General features: G+C 39.4%; 1 protein-coding gene across 1 annotated transcript in view; it reads left to right on the top strand.

Moving 5' to 3' along the window:
• The window catches only part of LOC138072335 (kelch-like protein 2), a 159,211-nt gene that overhangs the window by 81,637 nt on the left and 50,688 nt on the right, over window positions 1–26,886 (top strand). The window contains exon 5 of the mRNA XM_068963435.1: window positions 7,431–7,593. Coding sequence (XP_068819536.1) covers window positions 7,431–7,593 — 163 coding nt within the window. The remainder of the gene's footprint in view (window positions 1–7,430; window positions 7,594–26,886) is intronic.

Below are 26,886 nucleotides of genomic sequence, written 5' to 3' on the forward strand. Positions count from 1 at the left end.
CCCTGTGGTAGTGTCTTCTAAAAATCATCCCTTAAAGGCTCAGGATTTAAAAGATTTACTACATAAATTATTTCACTCTATAGAGTAGGTACCCAAGCCAAAAATAAACTGCATATCCTAATAGCCAAGCAGAAGGCGTGTACTTGTCTAAGCAAGATGTCTTATATGTAATTTGACTTGTCAGATAATGTGAAGTAGGATGGAAGCTTCTTACTTTAAAATGTGCAGCTGGTATAAGATGTCATATGGGTGCTAACTGTTTGGCTTGAGTGTGTTTCATGTCTGATGTTCCACTTGTCTTCAGGAATCAGTGGTAGCTTTCCCCCTACTTTTGTTCATTACAGGAAACATCTCCACAGTATAAGATGTTTAGGCTTTATGTGTCTCCATATATTGGAAATCAATATATCTAGATGGAAAATTTTTTTTCTGCTTAACAAAATGATAACATATGAAGTTAAGTTTATTTAATCAGCTATCATGTTCCTCTGAGCACTTATAGAGATGCTATTCATATGAACAAGAAGAGGAACGTGTAGAACCTCTTAAGGCTCTACAAAACACTAGCTTGAGAAAGACTAAAGGTCTTTTAACCTCACAGTACTCAGAGGACAGGCCAAACTGTGGTAGTCCCTAGTGAGTGTGGTAGTCACTAAATAAACAGCTCCCCTTACAATTGTGAGATTGGCTAGAATTCTAGAGATCCAGGAAGGCATTTCTTTCTTTGGCTGCATTGGGTCTTAGTTGTGGCAGGTAGGATCTTCATTGCTGTGTACAGGATTCTCTAGTTGCAACACGCAGGCATTTCTGTAGTTGTAACTCGCAGGCTCAGTTGTTGCTACGTGGCATGTGGGACCTTAGTTCCCAGACCTGGGATTGAACCCATACCCTCTGCATTGGAAGGTGGATTCTTAACCACTGGACCACCAGGAAAGTTCCCAGAAAGGCATTTCTTTACTTGCTTCTCCCTGACTTTCATTAGAATGTGACTGTTTAAGTGGTACAGATTTACTATTGAAATTTTAGAAAATAGAAATCAAAAGAAGAAAATAGAAAAGCCTCCATACTACTGTTAACCAGAGGTAATCCCAAATAACAGTTGTGGACTATTCCTCTAGTACTGTCTTTGTGATCATGTATATGTGTGCTTACAAAAAGGGGACTGTTTAAAAATTAGATTTTTTTACACTAAATATATTAGGAACAAATGTCCTAGTCATTAGCTATTCATCTCTTTTAATTCAGTGGGCCCTCCATATCTTCAGGTTCCACATCTGCTGATTCAACCAACCACAAGTTAAAAATTTGAAAAAACACAACAAAACCAATTTCAGGAAGTTCTAAGAAGCTTTCTGCTGGCAGCTACTCACATAGCATTTCAGTGAGATGTTGTTGGCCTTTCAAGTGCCTGACATAGTAATTACTCAGTAAATGGAAGCAACTGCAAGAATGCAATTGAAGTGATTGTCATCTTTATTATTGTTGTGGTTGTGTCCTATACTTTTGCAGCACTATGGACTATAGTCTGCCAGGCTTCCCTGTCCATGGGATTTCCCAGGCAAGAATAATAGAATACGTTGCCATTTCCTTCTCCAGGGGATTTTCCCAGTCCAAGGATCAAACCCATGTCCCCTGCATTGGCAGGCAGATTCTTTACCACTGAGCTACCAGGGAAGCCCTTAGTCTTTATTTTACAAAAAAGTGCAGTATTGCAGATTTAGGAATTAGACAAGCACTTCATACTTACAGATGGGTATGAAGGTAGTGGAAAGAACACTAGACCAGAGAGTTAGTGAATTTGAATATATCCCTATTCCCAGATGGCGCAGAGGTAGAGACCCTGTCTGCCAATGCAGGAGATGCAAGTTCGATTCCTGAGGTGGGAAGATCCCCTGTAGGAGGAAATGGCAACTCACTCCAGTATTCTTGCCTGGAAAATCCCATTGACAAAGAAGACTGGCTGGCTACAGTCCATGGGATTACAAAGAGACATGATTTGGCGACTAAGCAATTACAGCACGCACTAGCTGTCTTCTGACAGGGTGTGGAACTTGGTCAGATCTTTTGGCCTCTCTAGGATTAAGATTCTTCATCAGACAAATTAGCAGGGTTGATTTGACTTGATCCCAAAGCATCCAGCTCAGAGACAGTCAGCTGTTTGATTCCCATTGTGGGTTATGGCATCTGTAAGTTGAGTGTGTGTTGTTTGGTTGGTTTTTTAGCTGGTCACTTTTCCTGTTTTCATCATAAGTGACTGATGGTCACCAGGGATCATGTTAGTAAACCTGAGCCAATTGTTATTAATAATTGTTTTTGAAGCTGTATATGATTAATAATTATGAGCTATTGAAGTTTTAGTTGTCCAACTCTTTGCGACCCCATGCACCCCAGGCCTCCCTGTCCATCACCAACTCCCAGAGTTCGCTCAAACTCATGTCCATTGAGTCGGTGATGCCATGCAACCATCTTATCCTCTGTCGTCCCCTTCCCTTCCCGCCTTCAGTCTTTCCCAGAATCAGGGTCTTTTCGAAAGAGTCGGCTCTTCGCATCGGATGCAGAAAGTATTGGAGTTTCAAGTTCAGCATCAGTCCTTCCCACGAATATTCATGACTGATTACCTTTAGGATGAACTGGTTGGATCTCTTTGCTGTCCAGCGGACTCTCAAGAGTCTTCTTCAAAACCATATTCAAAAGCATCAATTCATCAGCACTCAGCTTTCTTTATAGTCCAACTCTCACATCCAAACATGACTACTGGAAAAACCATGGCCTTGACTAGATGGACCTTTGTTGGCAAAGTAATGTCCCTGCTTTTTAATATGCTGTCTAAGTTTGTCATAACTTTCCTTCCAAGGAGTAAGCGTCTTTTAATTTCATGGCTGCAGTCACCATCTGCAGTGATTTGGAGCCCCCCCAAAATAAAGTCCTGTCACTGTTTCCACTGTTTCCCCATCTATTTGCCATGAAGTGATGGAACCAAATGCCATGATCTTAGTTTTCTGAATGTTGAGCTTTAAGCCAACTTGTTCATTCTCCTCTTTCATCAAGAGGCTCTTTAGTTCTTCACTTTTGCCATAACGGTGGTATCATCTGCATATCTGAGGTTATTGATATTTCTCCCGGCAATCTTGATTCCAGCTTGTGCTTCATCCAGCCCAGTGTTTCTCATGATGTACTCTGCATAGAAGTTAAATAAGCAGGGTGACAGTATATAGCCTTGACATACTCCTTTTCTTATTTGGAACCAGTCTGTTGTTCCATGTCCAGTTCTAACTGTTGCTTTCTGTCCTGCATACAGCTTTCTCAAGAGGCAGGTCAGGTGGTCTGGTATTCCCATCTCTCTCAGAATTTTCCACAGTTTTTTTGTGATCCACACGTCAAGTTTTGGCATAGTCAATAAAGCAGAAGTAAATATTTTTCTGGAACTCTCATGCTTTTTTGATGATCCAGCAGATGTTGGCAATTTGGTCTCTGGTTCCTGCCTTTTCTAAAACCAGCTTGAACATCTGGAAGTTCACGGTTCATGTACTGTTGAAGCCTGGCTTGGAGAATCTTGAGCATTACTTTACTAGCATGTGAGATGAGTACAATTGTGCAGTAGTTTGAGCATTCTTTGGCATTGCCTTTCTTTGGAGTTGGAATGAAAACTGACCTTTTCCAGTCCTATAGCCACTGCTGAGTTTTCCAAATTTGCTGGCATATTGAGTGCATATATTAAGTGATACTTTGACAGCATCATCTTTTAGGGTTTGAAATAGCTCAACTGGAATGCCATCACCTCCACTAGCTTTATTCGTAGTGATGCTTCCTAAGGCCCACCTGACTTCACATTCCAGGATGTCTGGCTCTAGGTGAGTGATCATACCATCGTAATTATCTTGGTGGTGAAGATCTTTCTTGTACAGTTCTTCTGTATATTCTTGCCACCTCTTCTTAATATCTTCTGCTTCTGTTAGGTCCACACCATTTCTGTCCTTTATCGAGCCCATCTTTGCATGAAATGTTCCCTTGGTATCTCTAATTGTGTTGAAGAGATCTCTAGTCTTTCCCATTCTGTAGTTTTCCTCAATTTCTTTGCATTGATCAATGAGGAAGGCTTTCTTATCTCTTCTTGCTATTCTTTGAAACTCTGCATTCAGATGGCTATATCTTTCCTTTTCTGCTTTGATTTTTGCTTCTCTATTGAAGTTTAGTCCTAGTAAAATTGTATCATAAAACTGAGGCAGTTTGAAGGATTTATTGATAAAAGGAAAATACATAAATTTATTTTCTACATTTTACTAACATTTATGGTGTGTATTGCCACCATAATAACTCCAAGTGAATTTCTAGCCATGTGGGCAACAATTAAGGTAACTTTTATATCCCTGGCCTACATTACTTATTATATCCTTTCCAGATCTGGAATTCAACAGTTTTATGAGTTTCAGTCTCCTGTTGGATAGGTCTAGACTTGGTAGTCATGAAGTTGAAATTAGGGAAGCAAAATAAGTTTTTAAAAGTCTACTATAGCTGCTTTTTTTATATAGATATATGTATAAATGTGAGTGAATATGTATAGGTTACCGTGTATGTTTGTGTGTTCAATTGCATCTGACTCTTTGCAAATCCATGAACTATAGCCTGCCAGGCTCCTCTCAGCATGGAATTTTCCCAGCAAGAATACTGGAGTGGATTGCCATTTCCTCTTCCAAGGGATCTTCCCAACCCAGGGATCCAACCTGCATCTCCTGCATTGGCAGCTGGATTCTTTACCACTGAGCCACCTGGGAAACATGTATGTTAGCATAATATCCACCAGTTGCTGATTTTTTTTCATGTAAGAATATATCTTAGAAATTGTCCTATTCATATAGCTTTCTGATGATTGTATACAGAGTGTTCCATCGAATGGATGAATACCAGTGTTTAACCAATCTCCTTATGGTGGGTATTTAGGCTTTTTTATAACTTCTGCTATTACCCATAATAATACTGTATGAATGTTCTGTGTATGTGTGAGCTTTTGTGCTTATATTAGTGGTTAGTGTATCTGTGCTTCCCTGGTGGCTCAGATGGTAAAGCGTCTGTCTGCAATGTGGGAGACCCGGGTTCGATCCCTGGGTCAGGAAGATCCCTGGAGAAGGAAATGACAACCCAATCCAGTACTCTTGCCTGGAAAATTCCATGGACAGAGGAGCCTGGTGGGCTATAGTCCACGGGGTCACAAAGAGTCGGACACGACTGAGCAACTTCACTTTCTTTCTTCAGTGTATCTGTAGGTTAAATTGCTATATTGCAGGATATGTGCATTTGTAATTTTGATTAAATATACAGATTGCTCTTCATGGAAATTGAACCAGTGTACACACTCACCAATAATGTGTGGGTGAACTTGCTTCTGCTTGCCTTCTCTCCCCCTCAAGGATTCCTGTCTTCTGTATTACAAAGCAGTTTGCATTATACTATATTACACTATGTTGTCTCTGAGAAAATGCTGATTAGATGGGTGATCATTACCATTTTTACAAGTTTCACAGAGATTGAATTTTACACAGAAGACCACTTTCTTAATATATGTATTTGCTGAATTAAATGGCTGTGCAGTTAAGCATCATGTAATGTACTTTACGTTGCTTCAGAGCATAATTATACCAGTGTAGAAAAACTCCAGTTTGCAAATTGTCAGCCTTCCATGGAGATTTATTCCCATAACATAATGAAGCACACTATCCATATTATGGGAAAGATTTGAGTATAAACAGAGTTTTTGTACTTTATTTCTCCTATTCAGAAAGAAAAGGCATTATCACCAGATACTGTTCTCATAATTTTCAGAGAAAAGTTATTTAGTTGGTGGAGTTGAATTGAAAAACACAAAAAGTCATCCTCTTCATCCTTAATTCATGACTATTTGACTGTATTTGTGGACACACACACAGTTTTTAGCTCGGAGAGTTAAAGCTGCTATGATTCCTTTAAGAAAATAAAGCAGTTTGTATTACAGAAAGACAGGGATGCACTTTTTCTCTTCTACATTTAGGACTTACTGCATACATTTAGGAAAATTTTGAAGGATATTTAAAACTACTCTCTTTTCTCATTTTCTTTTTGGGCTGCAGCTTGGAATATGTGAAAATCAGTTCCTGAAGGAACTTAGAACTTACTTAATTTTTATGCTAATATGCCCAGGTTACCTTTTCTGAAATTGACTGTTGTTCTAATAGTGCCCCCCGCCCCCGACCTTTTTGGCTTTTATAGAAGGATTTGCCAGCTTCTTTTTTATAAAGTTTTCCAATTTGACTTTCCAGTATGGTCCTTTACATAGCATTGTACTAATTTATGTACAAGTAAAAATATTTCCATTATTGGCCTATTTGAAAAGTAATTGTGTTGGATATCATATTTATAGTGAAGACACTGGCTAAATCCCAAAGAATAACCTAATTAATACAGTCTTATGGAGATACTGAAATAAAAATATTAATTAAAAAGTTATTAGATAATGACTCCTTTTGTTTTTTTTTTTAACACATATATTTCAGAGAAGTTGCTTACATTTAGCCTGTTGAGTTTTAAATTGTTCTACCCCACTAAGGAAAGTAGTTTGTGGTGTTACTTAGTGGAATAACAAAAAGATGAAGCTTTGGTGTGGGCTTTCCTTGTGGCTCAGACAGTAAAGAATCTGCCTGCAATGTGGGAGATCTGGGTTCAATCCCTGGTTTAGGAAGACCCCCTGGAGGAGGACATGGCAAGCCACTCCAGTATTATTACGCTGTGCTCACCCCTTCACAAATCACTGAATCTCATGACTACGCTAAGGGAAGAAAATCATTTTCATGGAACCATAGCACCCCCTGCTGCTAAGTCGCTTCAGTCGTGTCCGACTCTGTGCGACCCCATAGACGGCAGCCCACCAGGCTCCACCGTCCCTGGGATTCTCCAAGCAAGAACACTAGAGTGGGTTGCCATTTTCTTCTCCAATGCATGAAAGTGAAAAGTGAAAGTGAAGTCGCTCAGTCGTGTCCGACTCTTAGCGACCCCATGGACTGCAGCCTACCAGGCTCCTCCATCCATGGGATTTTCCAGGCAAGAGTACTGGAGTGGGTGCCATTGCCTTCTCCATAGCATCCCCTAGCAGCCTAATAATTTATGTTTTTAAAATTCAAAGGAACATTTGTTTAGATCTACGAAAAGAATTGTTAATCTAATATAATATGATGTCTTTTATATTCTTGTGACCAAGAAGAGACCTTGAAAGATTCCATAGAAATTATGGGGATTGGAAGGAGGCATCATCCTTTTTGCAAATAATGGTTACATTACTTGTCTATGGGATGCTGGGGTCTGGGTGCACATATTGAGCTGTGGCTGAATCCCTGAGCTCTCTGTAGACACAATGAAGAGTAAACTTCTAGCCAGTCAGCTAAGCATGCTCACTTGTGTTACAGGTACTTCTCCCAGCAGCTGGTCTGTTACAGTTACAGGATGTGAAGAAGACTTGCTGTGAATTTTTGGAATCTCAGCTTCACCCTGTCAACTGCTTAGGAATCCGGGCTTTCGCTGATATGCACGCATGCACAGACCTCCTAAACAAGGCCAACACCTATGCAGGCAAGTGGAATAAATCTTGACTGAATTTGAGACAGGAAGAATCTGAAACTCTTGATTTCTAATATGATTCTATAGTGATTTCTGGAAATTTGTGTCATGTTTTTGTATCTGCACATCAAAAAAATACATTTAAAATCTTTTACTGGTATTATAGCACTGCATAATTGAAGCATATTCATAGAGTTCTGAATTTTAAAGAAAAACATAAACTGTACATGATATTAGGCCTAAATGATAGAGTAGATAATTTAATGCAAATATTGAATCCCTATGTTTTTCTTTCACAGTGTCAAATTAATAGGGTTATAAAAAAGTATTTACATATGAAATTAAGTCATTTAATTCCCATTTTATCCCTGCTTTTTGCAAAGGATCCAAGAAAACAACTTGTGGCTTTTCTTGTATCCAGGAAAACAACTTGTGGCTTTAGTTCAGTTCAGTTCAGTTGCTCAGTCATGTCTGACTCTTTGCAGCCCCATGAATCACAGCATGCCAGGCCTCCCTGTCCATCACCAACACCCGGAGTTCACCTAAACTCACATCCATCGAGTCGGTGATGCCATCCAGCCATGTCATCCTCTGTCATCCCCTTCTCCTCCTGCTCCCAATCCCTCCCAGCATCAGAGTCTTTTCCAGTGAGTCAACTCTTCACATAAGGTGGCCAAAGTATTGGAGTTTCAGCTTTAGCATCATTCCTTCCAAAGAACACCCAGGCCTGATCTCCTTCAGAATGGACTGGTTGGATCTCCTTGCAGTCCAAGGGACTCTCAAGAGTCTTCTCCAACACCACAGTTCAAACGCATCAATTCTTCGGCGCTCAGCTTTCTTCACAGTCCAACTCTCATCCATACACGACTATTGGAAAACCCATAGCCTTGACTAGACGGACCTTTGTTGGCAAAATAATGTCTCTGCTTTTGAATATGCTATCTAGGTTTGTCATAACTTTCCCTCCAAGGAGTAAGCGTCTTTTAACTTCATGGCCGCAATCACCATCTGCAGTGATTTTGGCTTAAACATTTTCAAAGCAATGAAATCTACTTGACTGTGAGTAGAGGAGAAATGCTGACTCCAACTAGAGGCAGCCCTCTGCTTAGATTAAACGCTGGTTTTCAGGACCTCCTGGTGGCATCCTCTCCCTATAGTGGGCGGAGGCCTGTGGCTGTCCAGTCACAGAGCAGATTATTGCCACAGCTTTGGGTGTAGCTAAAGTACATAGAAGTAACCTATAATTTATTTAGCTCTGAGTTTATAAACATTTAAAAAATTCATATTAAAAATGATTATTAAGTTTCTAATTAAAAAAAAGAAAAACATTTTTAGATGATAAACCTGGTGAAAGATACAGTCCACATCTCCACCCTGTATCTGTGAGACACAGTAGGAGCAAGTTACTAAAGAACCTTCCAAGACTGCTGCCCCTTAGTAAATTGTAGGGCCCCAACTTCCTGTACCCTTCAAATGCAAAAGCCCCTCATCTAAACTCTACTCCACTCTGCCTACTCTGATAACTAAGGAACATAGACACAGGCAAAGCAGAATATCTGACAGGAGCTTTATTTTTAGAATCCCTATTGCATTTATCAAAGAAATAGTAGTACAGAGTGGTTAGTTGGGGAAAAAAAAAATTCTGCAGTAAACCATACCAGGTCCAGTAATTTTGAAATTTATAGAGTTCTCTGGTGTGGCCTGATTGGCTTAATTACCCTTTGTAAAATTGTTTCAGTGGGAAAATGTGATCTGAGTCCTGGAATCCTTAATTACAGATAAACTTTTAGAATATAAATTCTGTAAGTTGGAGAATACATATAACATGTAGCAATATTCATATAGTTATTTTAAGTGGGATGAGGTATTTTAAGAAAATCAAACACAAATTTGTATTTATTGATGTGTTCTCCAGTGCAGCCAATTCTGTTCTTCAGCTAAATACAAATCCATTAGACCCGTTAATTGCTAGACATAATACACCTGTTCTAAGTGATTTATATTATGAAAGCCAAGGAGGCTTTGTGCATTTTTTTTGGATAGTTTTTTCTACATAAAGCAATCTCTAGTTAATATCTTTCTTGGACTGCTAGTTGCCTTCATAGTTGATAAATGTTACTGAGTTTTAAGAGATAGAAAGAGAAGGAATAAAGTAAGATTAATGCAAAAAATTTCCGTACATAGTTCTCATGCTGTGGTAGAACTCTTAGTTTTACTCACATCAGAACCAACTCACTTAACTGTTTTAGAAGACGATAATATTTTATTATTTCTTTTGTCTTCTTTACAGTTTTAAATTGATTGTATGTAATTTATGACAGAATGTCAACAATTTTCTATTAGAATTACAACACCTCTACATCTTAGTATACAGACTCTTTCTACATAATTATGCCAAGAATTTTTTATGAAAAAGTTATCACTTTCAACAAAATTACAAATAAAATTTGATTTATCATATTTACACACTATAATTTTAATCAAACTCTTATTTTAAAAGATGAACTGATTTTCATACCATGCATCTGAATCTTAAAATTGCGCAAGTTTCTAAGTAACATTTTACAGCATCTTTTATTATGAAAAGTTGCAACCATGCAAAAATAGAATAGTACTCACTACCCAACACAGAGTTGTCAATTCATGAATAATTTTATTTTAACTACACGCTTCTTGACTTCTCTCTCCTATGTTCTTATTTTTTATGTAAACTTTTTAGTGCAGACAAGTAAACATGTAAAGTATGCAAATTAGACATCTACAGCTTAATGAATTTTTGAATCCTTGTATTATTTGGGAGCAATTCAGTCATATTATTTCATCTACATATTTCTTATACTTTTAAAGAAATAAAATTGCAGTGACCAATTTCATAAGGCAGAGGAACCAGAGATCAAATTGCCAACATGCGCTGATCATGGAAAAAGCAAGAGAGTTCCAGAAAAACATCTATTTCTGCTTTATTGACTATGCCAAAGCCTTTGACTGTGTGGATCACAAGAAACTGTGGAAAATTCTGAAAGAGATGGGGATACCAGACCACCTAACCTGTCTCTTGGGAAATCTGTATGCAGGTCAGGAAGCAACAGTTAGAACTGGATATGGAACAACAGACTGGTTCCAGATAGGAAAAGTTGTACGTCAAGGCTGTATATTGTCACCCTGCTTATTTAACTTATATGCAGAGTACATCATGAGAAACGCTGGACTGGAAGAAACACAAGCTGGAATCAAGATTGCCGGGAGAAATAGCAATAACCTCAGATATGCAGATGACATCACCCTTATGGCAGAAAGTGAAGAGGAGCTAAAAAGCCTCTTGATGAAAGTGAAAGTGGAGAGTGAAAAAGTTGGCTTAAAGCTCAACATTCAGAAAACGGAGATCATGGCATCCGGTCCCATTACTTCATGGGAAATAGATGGGGAAACAGTGGAAACAGTGTCAGACTTTATTTTGGGGGGCTCCAAAATCACTGCAGATGGTGACTGCAGCCATGAAATTAAAAGACGCTTACTCTGTGGAAGAAAAGTTATGACCAACCTAGATAGCATATTCAAAAGCAGGGACATTACTTTGCTGACTAAGGTCCGTTTAGTCAAGGCTATGGTTTTTCCAGTAGTCATGTATGGATGTGAGAGTTGGACTATGAAGAAGGCTGACCGCCGAACTGTGGTATTGGAGAAGACTCTTGAGAGTCCCTTGGACTGCAAGGAGATCCAACCAGTCCATTCTGAAGGAGATCAACCCTGGGATTTCTTTGGAAGGAATGATGCTAAACCTGAAACTCCAGTACTTTGGCCACCTCATGTGAAGAGTTGACTCATTGGAAAAGACTCTGAGGCTGGGAGGGACTGGGGGCAGGAGGAGAAGGGGACGACCGAGGATGAGATGGCTGGATGGCATCACGGACTCTATGGACCTGAGTCTGAGTGAACTCCAGGAGATGGTGATGGACAGGGAGGCCTGGCGTGCTGCGATTCATGGGGTGCAAAGAGTTGGACACGACTGAGCGACGGAACTGAACTGACCAATTTCATATAGTCAGGCTGTTTCCATAATTTTGGTGTTTTGATAACTAGCTGCAGGAAACTTTCTGAAATAAATGTGCATGCGTACTCAGTCACTTCTGTCATGGCCAACTCTTTGCAACCCTGTGGACTATAGTCCATCAGGTTCCTCTGTCCATGGGATTCTCCAGGAAAGAATACTGGAATGGGTTGCCATGCCTTTCTCCAGGGCATCTTTCCAACCCAAAGATCGAATCTATGTCTTCTGCATTGCAGGCAGAATTCTTTACTCACTGAGCCACCCGGGATGCTCTTTCTAAAATAAATAATCCAGTATAATACTAAACTGAAGTAGTTGTTCTTCATAGTGAAAAATCTGAATGTTGTTTTTATCTTAAGCAAACAGAAGGTAAAGAGTTAACACAGGAAAATGCCTAGAGTTCTCTTTTTCTGCCATAGTAATTGTTTTTCAATCCCTTCGTCATTTATTTTTACAATTCAAGTACTTACGTGTCCAGAAGGCCTACCCAGACACCTAAATTGCTTTCAGGTTCAAATTAGAACATGTGAGTAGATCTAGGAGAGTGAAGGTATTTCCATAACAGTGGTAATAGATGGAAGTTAAAAAGTTAACTTTTTTCCCCCTCTTCTAGGCTTTTAAGTAGGGTCTGAGACATACAGGCAAGAAAGAAGGAAAGGAAGAAATAAAGAGCAATAGCAAGTTAATGCATATAGAAGTCCATACACACATGGAAAGAAGGAGGGGGCAAAAAGAAGGTTGAGAGAGAGGGTGGGAAAGAGAGGAAAGTTGCATGACCTCAGGCTACTTTCTGATCCAAGGTATCACTGTGTGTTGAGACTGAAGTATCCTTATCCTCTGAAAATTCACCAGGGCTCTGGGCACAAGATCTGCATCATTCCTTTCTCTTGGAGATTGGGAATGAGCTCTGTTGTATTCATTATAGTTAAATTGTGCAGGTATAATAGAAGAGTGAAGATATTCTATGGGAATCTCTGTGAATGGTGCTTGTTTTTCTTAGTATCAGCATCTTTAGAAAAAGGAAAAATGTAGAAAACCAGGTAGAGAAGGTAGGAGGTCTGAGCAGTGCAGGAGAGTCTGCTCTGCCCAGCCAGGTACCCACCCCCCTCCCTTGGTTTCAGTCCCAGCCCCACGCCCTGGCCCACGCTATTTTCTAGGGTTGTGAACAGCCTCAAACCATGAACAATCAAGGGTCACCAGACCAGCCAGGCAAAATGACCTGCATATTGAAGCCTGGTGTTCTGGACTGTAATCAACCTTTGTTATGTTCTTGAGTGGTTGTTTTCTTAGCTAAAAAGCTGTATGAAATTATTTTTGCAGTATACCTAACAGTGAAAACTTTCACATCTTCTTCAAGAGTGTGGACTTGTTTGGAGAATGCTGGTTTGTGGACTCTTGTTTCTGATGTGTTTTGAGTGATGTCTATATTTAATTCATTCCCCAAATCATTAAGACTTTGAGCTTTTTTTGCTGGACTGAAAATATAGAGGAGACAAAAACTGAACTTACAACTTCAGGTGCATTTTAATAGTCTCAGTAAAAGATGGTTTTGGAAGTTAGATTTTAATTTGAAATACAGATTTTATTCAGCCTTTATTGCTGATAAACAAAAGTTACCAGTGGTTGAATTGTGAGAATTTCTAACAAATTTAAGGGAAGCAATAAATTCCAGATTCTTAGTCATTCCAACATCTCAACACTCACCACACTAAAAATCTGAGAAGCTGCTCAATATATATTCTAACTGACCTTTGGGGAAGTATTTACTATCATTTTCAAACCAGCTGAAACTCTGAGGAACCTGGCATTCCTCTGTAACAAAGCTGTCTGTGAAGAAGTCCCTTTCTCCTGTCTCTGACATGCTTTCAGTTTATTTCTCATTCTCCTTGCACTTAACCCTATTGTCTGTTTGTATATCCTAGGCCTGTCCATGAACCCCATACTGCCTTACTTTAGCCTTCCCACTGTGCTTGTGCGATGATCAAACATTTTTATATGCCAGCTGTTTTCATGTGTGCCCTCTCTCCCGTTATCTTAAATGAAGCTTTGCTTTTTCCCATACCTGTATGTTGGGGGCAGACTTCTTTAAGTGGCACTTCCCCTTAAAGAGAGTGACTCACCAGGAAAGTGGGTAGGAGGGTAGACTTCCAGACTATTCCTCTCTCACTGTCACCATCCTCAGTTCTGCACTGGCTTGCTGTCAGTCTGCAGCACTCTCTCTGCAGCCTGTTTTCTCTCTATGCCTTCAGGCCTCCATTGTTTCTTCCCTCTGCACTTCATTTCTCTTGCCGCCAGCAACTTCAAACTCTGTACTATTATCTCTACTGAGACTCCCTCTTCCTACCTCCTTGTGAATACTGTCTTTCTTCCATAAACCCATTTGCCACACAACTCTAGGGCATTTTGAACCTTGTTCCCATTTGGAGCTCCAGGGTATCAGCCTTTGTGGTGACCATAAACTCTGACCGATGCTGACCATTTCCTGCCCTCATGCTCTTGCATTTCTTTATAAATCTGTGTTCTCTGGGCCCAATTCTTCCAGTCATCTCTTGGCTGCTGAGCTTAGACCCAGTAGTCAGTCCTTTCAAAACTACCGTCTGTGTGCCTGGTATTGTCTGAACTGCTGTGGATGATAACAGGTTCAGTGTGATTTACCCTCTGATTCCAAGGAGTTTATTGGCCAGTAATAGCTCACACCCAACTTTAGTATATCTAGATTATGCTGTATTCTCTGTGAGAGCTGGTCCCGTGACATTTTCTTCTGCTGTCAGTTTCCATTAGTCATTTTTCCATTTCTATAATTTAGCCTAGGAATCACTACTTGGGGTAAACATCGGTCAAAATAAACTCATGATTTTGGAAACAGCCCTCTTGAAATAAACTTGAGAGAGTGGTTCTAATAATAGTGTCACCAGCCTTGACTTTGTGATATGCATAATAAAGAGTAGATGGAGATTATTGAGAGTCTATTGCTATGTTAAAGTACTCCTTGGAAGAAAAGTTATGACCAACCTGGATAGCATATTCAAAAACAGAGATATTACTTTACCGACTAAGGTCCATCTAGTCAAGGCTATGGTTTTTCCAGTAGTCATGTATGGATGTGAAAGTTGGACTGTGAAGAAGGCTGAGCGCATAAGAATTGATGCATTTGAACTGTGGTGTTGGAGAAAACTCTTGAGAGTCCCTTGGACTGCAAGGAGATCCAACCAGTCCATTCTGAAGGAGATCAACCCTGGGATTTCTTTGGAAGGAATGATGCTAAAGGTGAAGCTCCAGTACTTTGGCCACCTCATGAGAAGAGTTGACTCATTGGAAAAGACTCGGATGCTGGGAGGGATTGGGGGCAGGAGGAGAAGGGGACGACAGAGGATGAGATGGCTGGATGGCATAACTGACTCGATGGACGTGAGTCTGAGTGAACTCCGGGAGTTGGTGATGGACAGGGAGGCCTGGCGTGCTGCAATTCATGGGGTCGCAAAGAGTCGGACACGACTGAGCGACTGAACTGAACTGAAAGAAAATTCTTCCTTTGGAAGATAATGAAAGCATTTGATGTGCACCACTGCTTGATTGTTTGCTGACTTAAATGACAGCTCTTAAAAGAATTAATCATTTTTATATTCTTAAATTCATTATAGTCCTCATTTATGGCCTAGTTAACTGCATGCAGTCTGTTTTGCTTTGTTGACAGTTTTTCTAGCTGAGATGAGTTAGTTGTTCTCAGGTTTCACCAAATTGTGTGTTAATGGGAACTGCTGGAGATACATATATGGACTTTTTTCCACCTAGAAACTAATAGTATTCAGAATGTAAGACTCATGGAGCGCTAGCACTAGTTGGGAACTTAGCAGTTATCTAGTCTAACACTTTAATTGTATTAATATAGAAAATGAAGACTAGAGATATCTTTATTTTCCCCAGAACACTTTCTCAGAGGTAAGCTGTATGTGGACTTAAAATACTGTTGTTATCCAGGCACTTAACCTCATTTTTCAGATAGGATTCTGCCCTGGATGGAATATAGAGGAATTATACGAACCCCTCGGAGAAGGCAATGGCACCCCACTCCAGTACTCTTGCCTGGAAAATCCCGACTGAGCGACTTCACTTTCACTTTTCACTTTCATGCATTGGAGAAGGAAATGGCAACCCACTCCAGTGTTCTTGCCTGGAGAATCCCAGGGACGGGGAAGCCTGGTGGGCTGCCTTCTATGGGGTCGCACAGAGTCGGACACGACTGAAGCAACTTAGCAGCAGCAGCATATGAACCCCTCATGGCATTTAATTTTGATCAAAAGGTTCTTGTTGTGTAGAAATCAGGTATGAAGACTACTTTGTTTCTTATCAGAGGGTGCAAAACAAAAAGTACTTTGGGCTTGTATTGTAGACTTCATCAGCTTAATTTGGGATGAGTGACTTGAGCCTTTTAGACCTGGTGTGATAAATCCTGGTGACTATCTTCTCTCATTTCTGACAAACTTATTTTATTTGTAGGAGGGAATCAAACAGGAAAGTTCAGTTGCTCTATAGAGTGAAGAGATTTCTTATATATAAGGAAGAATGCTTGTGTACATTAGATATGTATAATATATATGTTTAATATATATTGTATGGCTATAGCATAGTTAATACTGCTGGGAATCATGCTCATTTGAGAGAGAAGGAACTGATCATCAAATGGCAGTGTGGTTACTGGTTGGCTTTACTCAGTAGCAGAGGAAACTAGTAGAGGCAAATCACTAATACCACAATAAAAGCTCTGTGCTATAAACAGAATAATCTGTTAACATATGGGTGGGAGGACTGGAAAGAGTCAGTGAGGTTGGTAACAGAATTAGGGTAGTGAAGATAGAGAGAAGATTGTGGATCTTGGAACTGACCCTGGATATGAGTACAGGAAATAGACTAGACTCTGAAATGTTCTGCCTCTCAGCTTTACATTTTAGGTAAAGCTTTGTAGATACATTTCAGTGTGTGCATATGTATTGCCAATGTGCAGTAGCTGCTCAATTTTACTATACCTTACTGAGATACAGAAATCTGAATAACAGTTCATTTAGTGAGAAAGAAGAATCTCTGACTTCAGCTTTATGACAAGTAAGGAAGGAAGTGAAGTTGCTCAGTTGTGTCTAACTCTTTGTGACCTCATGGACTGTAGTCAGCAAAGCTCCTCCATCCATAAAATTCTCCAGGCAAGAATACTGGAGTCGGTTGCCATTTCCTTCTCCAGGGGAACTTCCTGACCAGGGATCAAATGTGGGTCTCTGGGTTTGTAGATTTCATAGTAAAGAGTTTGCAGGCAGACTCTACAATCTAAGCCACCAGGGAAGCCCTTTTGAAAAGTATTTGGCTTGTATTGCCCAAACCAATCCAAAGATATTAGGGTTTTCATTGATCGTGGATTCAATAGCAATCACAATAGCAATAGCAATAGTAATGTAATTGTATCTATAAAGATGTAAGGTGATTATCTCATTCTCTTCCAACCAGGTCAGATCATATCTATGAAATTGAGCTCATTTTCAATTGCATGTGTTAAGAGAGAGTGATGAACTGAAGCACTGAATTCAGAGCCAGGATGATGTTGAAGACCTGAAATTATGTTTTACAAGGAGTAGTCAAAAGAATTCGTAAAATTCTGGAGAATATAATGTTCTCTGTAAAAGTTTGAGGGAATTTCATGAGAGAAAGAACTTAACCTTGTTCTGTGGTAAGTATAAGTAGAATCAGTGTTAAAAATTAAGGAGAAAGATTTTAGTGCAACATAAAGAAGCTTGTAATGAGTGCTCAAGGGTGATGTGGCTGCTTTGCTCTCTGCTGATGTCTGCAAACGATAGCCAGATAGCCATTGAATGTGAACCTTTCAGAGATCACTCTTTCATACGGAAGTTGTGGTCAGGTCCCTTGTGTCACTAAATCTTAAGGCATGACTTTCCAGAGTCACTATTGAGGATTCCCAGGATTTGAGAAGCAATTTATTTTAGAGGTTATAGAGAGGAAGGGATGGAGGAAGAGGAAGAGAATATTGGGTACACAGTTTTAGATTTTACAGTGTGAGCATACATAACACTGCTGAACTATATACATACTTAAACATGGGTAAGTATGACTATACAGCCAGCAAAAACAAGTCCAGGAGCTGACTGTGGCTCAAATCATGAACACCTTATTGGCAAATTCAGACTTAAATTGAAAAAAGTGGGGAAAACCACTAGACCATTCAGGTATGACCTAAATCAAATCCCTTATAATTATAAAATGGAAGTGAGAACTAGATTTAAGGACTAGATCTGATAGACAGAGTGCCTAATGAACTATGGACGGAGGTTCGTGACATTGTACAGGAAACAGGGATCCCCAAGAAAAAGAAATGCAAAAAAGCAAAATGGCTGTCTGAGGAGGCCTTACAAGTAGCTGTCAAAAGAAGAGAAGTGAAAGGCAAAGGGCAAAAGGAAAGATATACCCATTTGAATTCAGAGTTCCACAGAATAGCAAGGAGAGACAAGAAAGCCTTCCTCAGAGATCAATGCAAAGAAATTGAGGAAAACAACAGAATGGGAAAGACTAGAGATCTCTTCAAGAAAATCAGAGATACCAAGGGAACATTTCATGCAAAGATGGGCTCGATAAAGGACAGAAATGGTATGGGCCTAACAGAAGCAGAAGACATTAAGAAGAGGTGGCAAGAATACAGAGAAGAACTGTACAAAGAAGATCTTCATGACCCAGATAATCACGATGGTGTGATCACTCACCTAGAGCCAGACATCCTGGAATGTGAAGTCAAGTGGGCCTTAGGAAGCATTACTACGAATGAAGCTAGTGGAGGTGATGGCATTCCAGTTGAGCTGTTTCAAATTCTAAAAGATAATGCTGTGAAAGTGCTGCACTCAATATGCCAGCAAATTTGGAAAACTCAGCAATGGCCACGAGATTGGAAAAGGTCAGTTTTTATTCCAATCCCAAAGAAAGGCAATGCAAAAGAATGATCAAACTACCACACAATTGTACTCCTCACATGCTAGTAAAGTAATGCTCAAAATTCTCCAAGCCAGGCTTCAACAGTACATGAGCTGTGAACTCCCTGATGTTCAACCTGGTTTTAGAAAAGGCAGAGGAACCAGAGATCAAATTGCCAACATCTGCTGGATCATCAAAAAAGCAAGAGAGTTTATTGACTATGCCAAAGCCTTTGACTGTGTGGATCACAACAAACTGAAAAATTCTGAAAGAGATGGAAATACCCGACCACCTGACCTACCTCTTGAGAAACCTGTATATAGGACAGGAAGCAACAGTTAGAACTGGACACGGAACAACAGACTGGTTCCAAATAGGAGAAGGAGTACGTCAAGGCTGTATATTGTCACCCTGCTTATTTAACTTATATGCAGGGTATATCATGAGACGCTGGACTGGATGAAGCACAAGCTGGAATCAAGATTGCCAGGAGAAATATCAATAACCTCAATATGCAGATGATACCACTCTTATGGCAGAAAGTGAAGAAAAACTAAAGAGCCTCTTGATAAAAGTTGGCTTAAAGCTCAACTTTCAGAAAACAAAGATCATGGCATGCAGTACCATCACTTCATGGAAAATAGATGGGGAAACAGTGTCAGACTTTATTTTGGGGGGCTCCAAAATCACTGCAGATGGTGATTGCAGCCATGAAATTAAAAGACGCTTACTCCTTGGAAGGAAAGTTATGACCAACCTAGGTAGCAGTTCATGGGGTTGCAAAGAGTGAGACACAACTGAGCGACTGGACTGGACTGAACTGAAAAATGGTTAAGGTGGTAAATTATCTTATGTTTTCACTACAATATAAAGAGGAGGAACTAGTGAGGAATCAACTGTGACTGAGACTATTTAGCCTTGGAGTCAGTGTGGGTAACAGAGCCATTGCTACCCGAAAGAAACACGAGAGGTCAGGCAGGTGTCTGGAGGAAGGTGTAGATGGGTTTTAGTCTTGATTGCTCAAGGGCCAACCTGCAGTGAAATGTGTTATCAATTTAGGGGTTCTCACCCTTGGCAAGATTATTAGCAGTAGCCAAAGACAGCTTGGCCAGCAGAAGACCTTGATTTGTTTTGAGGGAGACAAATCAGTAGACTCAGCCAGAGCATCTTTGTTGAGCTTCAAGCCAAGAAGTGAAGCAGTGCCATCAATGGAAAGATGCATAATGATTAAAAAACACCACAGAACTCAAAACAGATGAAAATAAGTGATCTAAGGCAGTGAATAATGTGAATCTTACAAAACTGCTTTTATATGTTGCAGGTGCATGGTATAGGGGTGGATCTATTTGTTTTAAAGAGCCATGACAGTTAGACAGATCATATAGAGACTAAAGATAGCTGGAAATTCATGTATTGGGGTTTGGGAGAGAGGTTGAGTCTGTGAACAACCATACTGGGATGACAGTTGACAATAACTGGGACACACACAAATGTGGATGGAATGATTAAAGGAGATTGAACAGAGAATGAAAAGGGATGTCAGGGCAGGCAGGACCATAGGTAACATCTAGTTTTAGGGAACTGTTAGAGACAGACTGAGTAGTTAGAAAGCGTTATAAAATCCAGGCTAGGAGAGAGAGTTCTTAGGGTGAAACACTGCACAGGGGTTGAGACAGATTATACTAATCTCTATAAAAGAACTTCCAAAGAACAATTGGATGGGAAAGGGGGCCAGAGGTCGTATTACCACAGACAAAGGTGTGCATGCATCTTTATAGAGGCGTCAGTACTAAGGTCTGCCTTAAAGAATTTTGGTGTGAAGGCCAGTAAGGTAGGACAGTGGCCCAAGTAGGGGAGGATAGGAGATGTTTGTTCACTGAAGTGAACACAATAAAATGCATTAATTCCCTGTACCAACACTTTTCTTTCTCACTGGGCACAGAAAGTAGTTAGGCTTACTTTGGTGACTTTTTTTTCCTTTTGTTTTTAAAATTTCAATCAAAAATATTTTCACATGGTTAAAAACATTTTTTAGTCATGAACATAACACATCCCTCATTCTTGTCTTCCCTCTCTATGCACCAAATATCCTGTATCCATTCACAAATGAAAATGTTTTTGTGGCAGCTGTGGGATCCATCACCATACATTAAGGGACCCAGAAGGAGCCTTTCCCACTGTGCATTAGGCAGTAGGAAGGCAGACCTTGGTCCTGGCTGTGGTTTCAAGTGATCTGTGAATCAGTTTTAGCCCCTCTTGACTGCAGTCTGGGAGCACCCAGAGAACACTGACCTAGACTGTTCCCCACAGATGAGGGAGCTTCTGTGGAAGCCTAGGTTTCCAGAGGAGACAATTTAGCATTCCAATGGAGCAAAAACAGTATCAACACATGTTTGGACATACTGAAGAGGCTGAAAAAGGCAGTTTGACTTCACCTGTGTCCTCTCACTGATGTGGCAGCACAGCTTAGTGCCAGGAGAAACCTTCCTTCTTTAGTCCATGATTCACAAATGAAGGAGAGATAAAGATTTTCTCAGACACAGAGGCTGAGGGAGTTCATCACCACTGGTTCTGCCATAAAAGAAGTGTTGAAAGGAGTTCTTGTAGCTGAAGTAAGAGGATGCTAATTAATAAAATGAAAATGCATGAAAATATACATACAACTAACATAAAATGAAATAACATGAAAATATATAAAAGTATAAATACAACACACTGGTAAAGGTAAGTATATAATCAAATTAAAAATACTCTAGTTCTTTAAAATGATAGTATAAGATTAAAGAACAAGTGTATTAAAATTAACTGTAGCTACAATAATTTGTTAATGAATATAAAATATAAAAACAGGTAAACCATACATCAAAATACATTAAAGGTAGATGGGAGTAAAAGGATAGTTTTGGTATCTGATTAAATTTGTCATTAGCATAAAGTAGATCGTTACATCAATAAGGTGTTCTATGTAAGCCTGGAAACCACAAAGCAAAACAAAAACCTAAAGTAGATACACAAAAGATGCACCACTACAGAAAACCATCAGTTTACTAAGGAAGACAGTGAGAGAACAAAGCAACTGTAAAAACAGCCAGAAAACTGTAAGATGGAATTTGTAATATCTTATCTATCAATAATTTTGCTAAATATAAATGGATTGAATTCTCCAGTCAAATGGCATAGAGTGGTGGGATGGATTTAAAAAATTAAACAAACAAAAAGTAATATATGGTACTTACCAGAGACTTACTTCAGCTTTGAGGACACACACATGGGCTCAAAGTGAAGAGATGAAAAAGATACTTCATACAAGTGAAAGCCAAAAGAGTACAGGGGTACCTATACTGATGTCAGATAAAATAGATGTTAAGCCAAAAATGGTAATTAGAGACAGAAAAGGTCATTATATAATGATAAAGGGTTCAATTCATTGAGAAGATATAACAGTCATAAATAAATGTATACCCAACTTTTGAGCACTGAAATGTATTAAATGCTAAAAGGTCTGGAAAGAAACAGACAACAATAAAATAATCTTAAGGGACATCATTAATCCGCCTTCAACAATGGGTAATATCTAGATTATCAACAAGGAAACTAGACTTCAACCAAGCTTTAAACCAAATGGACCTAAAAGATATATTCTTCTCAAGCACACACAGAATGTTCTCCAGGATGGACCATAGGCTAGATCATAAAGTGAGTCTTAACAGATTTAAGAAAATTAAAATCATACAAGTATTCTTTTTGACCATAGTGGTATAATACTAGAAATCAGTAACAGAAGGAAATTGAAAAATTCACAAATATGTGGAAATTAAACAACACAGTCCTGAACAACCAGTAGATCAAAAAAAGGAAATTTAAAGAAAACAGCTAAAGAAGGAGAAATCAAAAAGAAAATTGAAAAATATCTTGAAGCAAGCAAAAATGAAAATGTGCCATACCAAACTGTCATTTCAGTTCAGTGGCTTAGTTGTCCAACTCATTGTGACCCCATGGACTGCAGCTCACCAGGATTCCCTGTCCATCACCAACTCCTGGACCTTGCTCAAACTTATGTCCATTGAGTCAGTGATGCCATCTAGCCATCTTTTTCTCTGTCGACCCCTTTGCCCACCTTCAGTCTTTTCCCAGCATCAGGGTCTTTTCCAATGAGTCAGTTCTTTGCATCAGGTGGCTGAAGTATTAGAGCTTCAGCTTCAATATCAGTCCTTCCAATGAATATTCAGGACTGGTTTCTTTTATGATTGACTGGTTTGATTTCCTTGTAGTCTAAGGAACTCTCAAGACTCTTCTCTAACACCAATTCAGCAGCCTCAGTTCTTTGGCTCTCAGCTTTCTTTACAGCCCAGTTCTTACATCCATACATGACTACTGGAAAAACCATAACTTTGACTAGATGGACCTTTGCAGGCAAAGTAATATCTTTACTTTTTAGTATGCTGTCTAGGCTTGTCATAGCATTTCTCCCAAGGAGCAAGCATCTTTTAATTTCATGGCTGCAGTCACTATCCGTAGTGATTTTGGAGCCCAAGAAAATAAAGTCTTTTACTGTTTCCATTGTTTCCCTATCAATTTGCCATGAAGGATATGGTTTTTCCAGTGGTCATATATGGATGTGAGAGTTGGACTGTGAAGAAAGCAGAGCACTGAAGAATTGATGCTTTTGAACTGTGGTGTTGGAGAAGACAGTTGAGAGTCCTTTGGACTGCAAGGAGATCCAACCAGTCCATCCTAAAGGAGATCAGTCCTGGGTGTTCATTGGAAAGAGTGATGTTGAAGCTGAAATTCCAATACTTTGGCCACCTCATGCAAAGAGTTGACTCATTGGAAAAGACCCTGATGCTGGGAGGGATTGGAGACAGGAGGAGAAGGGGACGACAGAGGATGAGATGGCTGGATGGCATCACTGACTCGATGGGCAAGAGTTTGAGTGAACTCTGGGAGTTGGTGATGGACAGGGCAGGGAGGCCTGACATGCTGTGATTCATGGGGTTACAAAGAGTCAGACACGACTGAGTGACTGAACTGAACTGATGGTACTGGATGCCATATTAGGTTTTTGAATCTTAAGTTTTAAGCCAGCTTTTTCACTGTTCTTTCACTTTCATCAAGAGGCTCTTTAGTTCCTCTTGACTTTGCCATAAGGGTGGTGTCATCTGCTTATCTGAGGTTATTAATATTTCTCCCGGCAGTCTTGAATCTAGCTTGTGCTTCATCCAGCCCGGCATTTCTCATCATGTACTCTGCAGGGTGACAATATACAGCCTTGACATACTCCTTTCCCAATTTGAAACCAGTCCATTGTTCTGTGTCCATTTCTAACTGTTTTTTCTTGATCTGCATTCAGGTTTCTTAGGCAGCAGGTAAGGTGCCTAATTCCCATCTCTTTTAAGAATTTTCCACAGTTCATTGTGATCCACACAGTCAAAGGCTTTAGCGTAGTCAATAAAGCAGAAGTAGTTGTTTTTATGGAATTCTCATGCTTTTTCCATGATCCATTGGATCTTGGCAATTTGATCTCTGGTTCCTCTGCCTTTTCTAAAACCAGCTTGAAAATCTGGAAGTTCTCAGTTCAGGTACTCTTGAAGCCTAGCTTGGATAATTTTGAGCATTTCTTTGCTGGCACATGAAATGAGTGCAATTGTGCAGTTGTTTGAACATTCTTTGGCATTGCCTTTCTTTGGGATTGGAATGAAAACTGACCTTTTCCTGTCCTGTGGCCACTGCTGAGTTTTCCAAATTTGCTGGCATATTGAGTGCAGCACTCTTAACAGGATGATAGTGGCATAAATATAGACACGTGAACCAATGGAACAGAATCGAGCACTTGGCAATAACTCCCTCATATATAGCCAACCAGTATTTGGCAAGGAAGGTGAGAATATTCAGTGAGGGATGTAACATGTCTTCAGTAAATGGTGTTGGAAGAATTGGATACTTAATGAAATTGGACCCCTATCTTACATTACTTCAGGAAATTAAGTTAAATAGGTTATAGACTTATACATAAGACCTGAAACTGTAAAGCTCCTAGATGAAAACAGAGAGTTTTTGTGAAACACATTGGTGTTAATAGTGAGTTTTCAGATATGGCAAAAAAAAAGAAAAAATTACTACATAGGACTTTATAAAAACCAAAAAGCTTCTGCACAACAACAGAAACAATTAACAAAATGAAAAAGCAACCTACAAAGTAGGAGGAAGTATTTGCAAATCATGTATCTGTAAGGGATTGATATCTAAAATATATGATGATCTCATACAATCCAGTAACAAAACATAATTACTGTTGCCTTTTGAGTACATGAGATTTATTCTGTTAACAGTTTTCAACTGTGTAATGTCTTGTTGTTAATGGTAATCACCATTCTATATGTTAGATCCCCAGAACTTATTCACCTTATAGCTAGAAGGTTGTCCCCTTTGACCTAACCCCTTCAAGCCCTGTTAACTGCTCCAATCTACTGTGTTTATATTGCTTTGACTGTCTTAGCTTGCACATATAAGTGATATTTGTCTTCATGAGACTTATTTCACTTAGCATGATGCCCACAAGGTCCATCCAAGTTGTTACAAATGGCACAGTTTTCTTCTTTCTTCATAAGTTGTGTGTGTGTGTGTGTGTGTGTGTGTGTGTGTGTGTGTTTATCACATCCTTTTTCATTCATTTGCTAATGGACTCTTCAGTTGTTTCCATATTCATTGGAAGACTGATGCTGAAGCTGAAGCTCCAGTACTTTGGCTACCTGATGCGATGAGCCAACTCATTGGAAAAGATCCTGCTACTAGGAAAGATTGAGGGTAGGAGAAGGGGACAACAGAGAATGAACTGGTTGGGTGGCATCACCGACTTGATGGACATGAGTTTGAGCAAACTGGGAGACAGGATAGGTCAGGGAAGCTTGGCCTACTGCAGTCCATGGTGTTGCAAAGGGTTGGACACGACTGAGCAACAACAGTATGTTCGCTGTTGTGAATAACACCGCAGTGAACATGATAATATAGATATCTCTTCAAGTAGTGATTTCATTTCCTTCAAATATATACCAGCAGTGGGTTTGCTAGATCATATGGTAGTTCTGTTTTTAATGTTTTAAGGAACCTCCATAGTGTTTTCCACAGTGGCTGTACCAGTTTACCATTTCCATCAGCAGTGCAGGAGGGTTCCCTTTTCTCCACATCTTCACCAGTACTTGTCTTTTTGATAGTAGTCATTCTAACAGTTGTCAAGTGATATCTCATTGTGGTTTTGATTTACATTTTCTGATGATTAATGATGTTGAACATCTTTTTCCTTTGCTTGTTCGCCTTTTGTATATCTTCTTTGCAGAAACATCTGTGCAGATCCTCTGCCTATTTTTTAATCAGATTTTTGTTTTTTTTTTGCTGTTCAGTTGTAGGAGTTATTTTTATATTCTTAATATATTACACCTAATCAGATATATGATCTGCAAGTATTTTTCCCCATTCCAGTAGGTTGCTTTTGCACGCTGATTATTGTGTCTTGATGCACAACATTTTTATGTTCAGTATAGTCCCATTTGTCTAGTTTTGTTTTAGTTTCCTGTTCTTTTGTTGTCATATCTAAGAAAAAATTGCTAAATTAAACATCATAAGGTTTTCACCTGTGTTCTGTTTTAGAGTTTTATAGTTTTGGGTCTTTAGGTTTAGGAACTTAATCCATTTTCAATTAATTTTGGGGTATGTTATAAGATTAGAGCCCACTCTCTTTCTTTTGCATGTGAGTATCCAGTTTTTCCCAGCACTATTTTTGAAGAAACTGTTGTTTCTTCTTTCAGTGGTCTTGGTATCCTTATCAAAGATCATTTGGCAGTATACACAAGGGTATTGAAAGGTATACATTAAAGAGTACACTATGGAGGTTCCTTAAAAAAGTAAAAATAGAACTACCATATGATCTAGCAATCCCACTGCTGTCACCCTTGTCTGTCATCACCTTCACCCCCATCCCCTTGTAGAGGTAATTACTAGTATTAGTTTTTGAATTTTATGTTCTGTTTTGTGGAGATGAGGGAAGTTAGATAATCTATGTACATGGTTTGTATAACAATACAGCACACACCTTTCTTGCTCCCTAGCCATCTTTGTGGCTGCTCTTGGTTGGGGGCTTCCTGCTCCTAAGGTAGAAAGGTGGAGGCCACAAAGAAGATATAAAAGTCACTGGAGTCAATCAGTGCTATGCTCCAGTTGGTTATGAAAAGTGGAATGTATATAGTTGGGTACAAGCCGACTCTGAAAATGTTCAGACAAGGTAAAGCAAAACTGGTCAT

Source organism: Capricornis sumatraensis, unplaced genomic scaffold, assembly GCF_032405125.1.
Source record: "Capricornis sumatraensis isolate serow.1 unplaced genomic scaffold, serow.2 scaffold3, whole genome shotgun sequence".
NCBI lineage: Eukaryota > Metazoa > Chordata > Mammalia > Artiodactyla > Bovidae > Capricornis > Capricornis sumatraensis.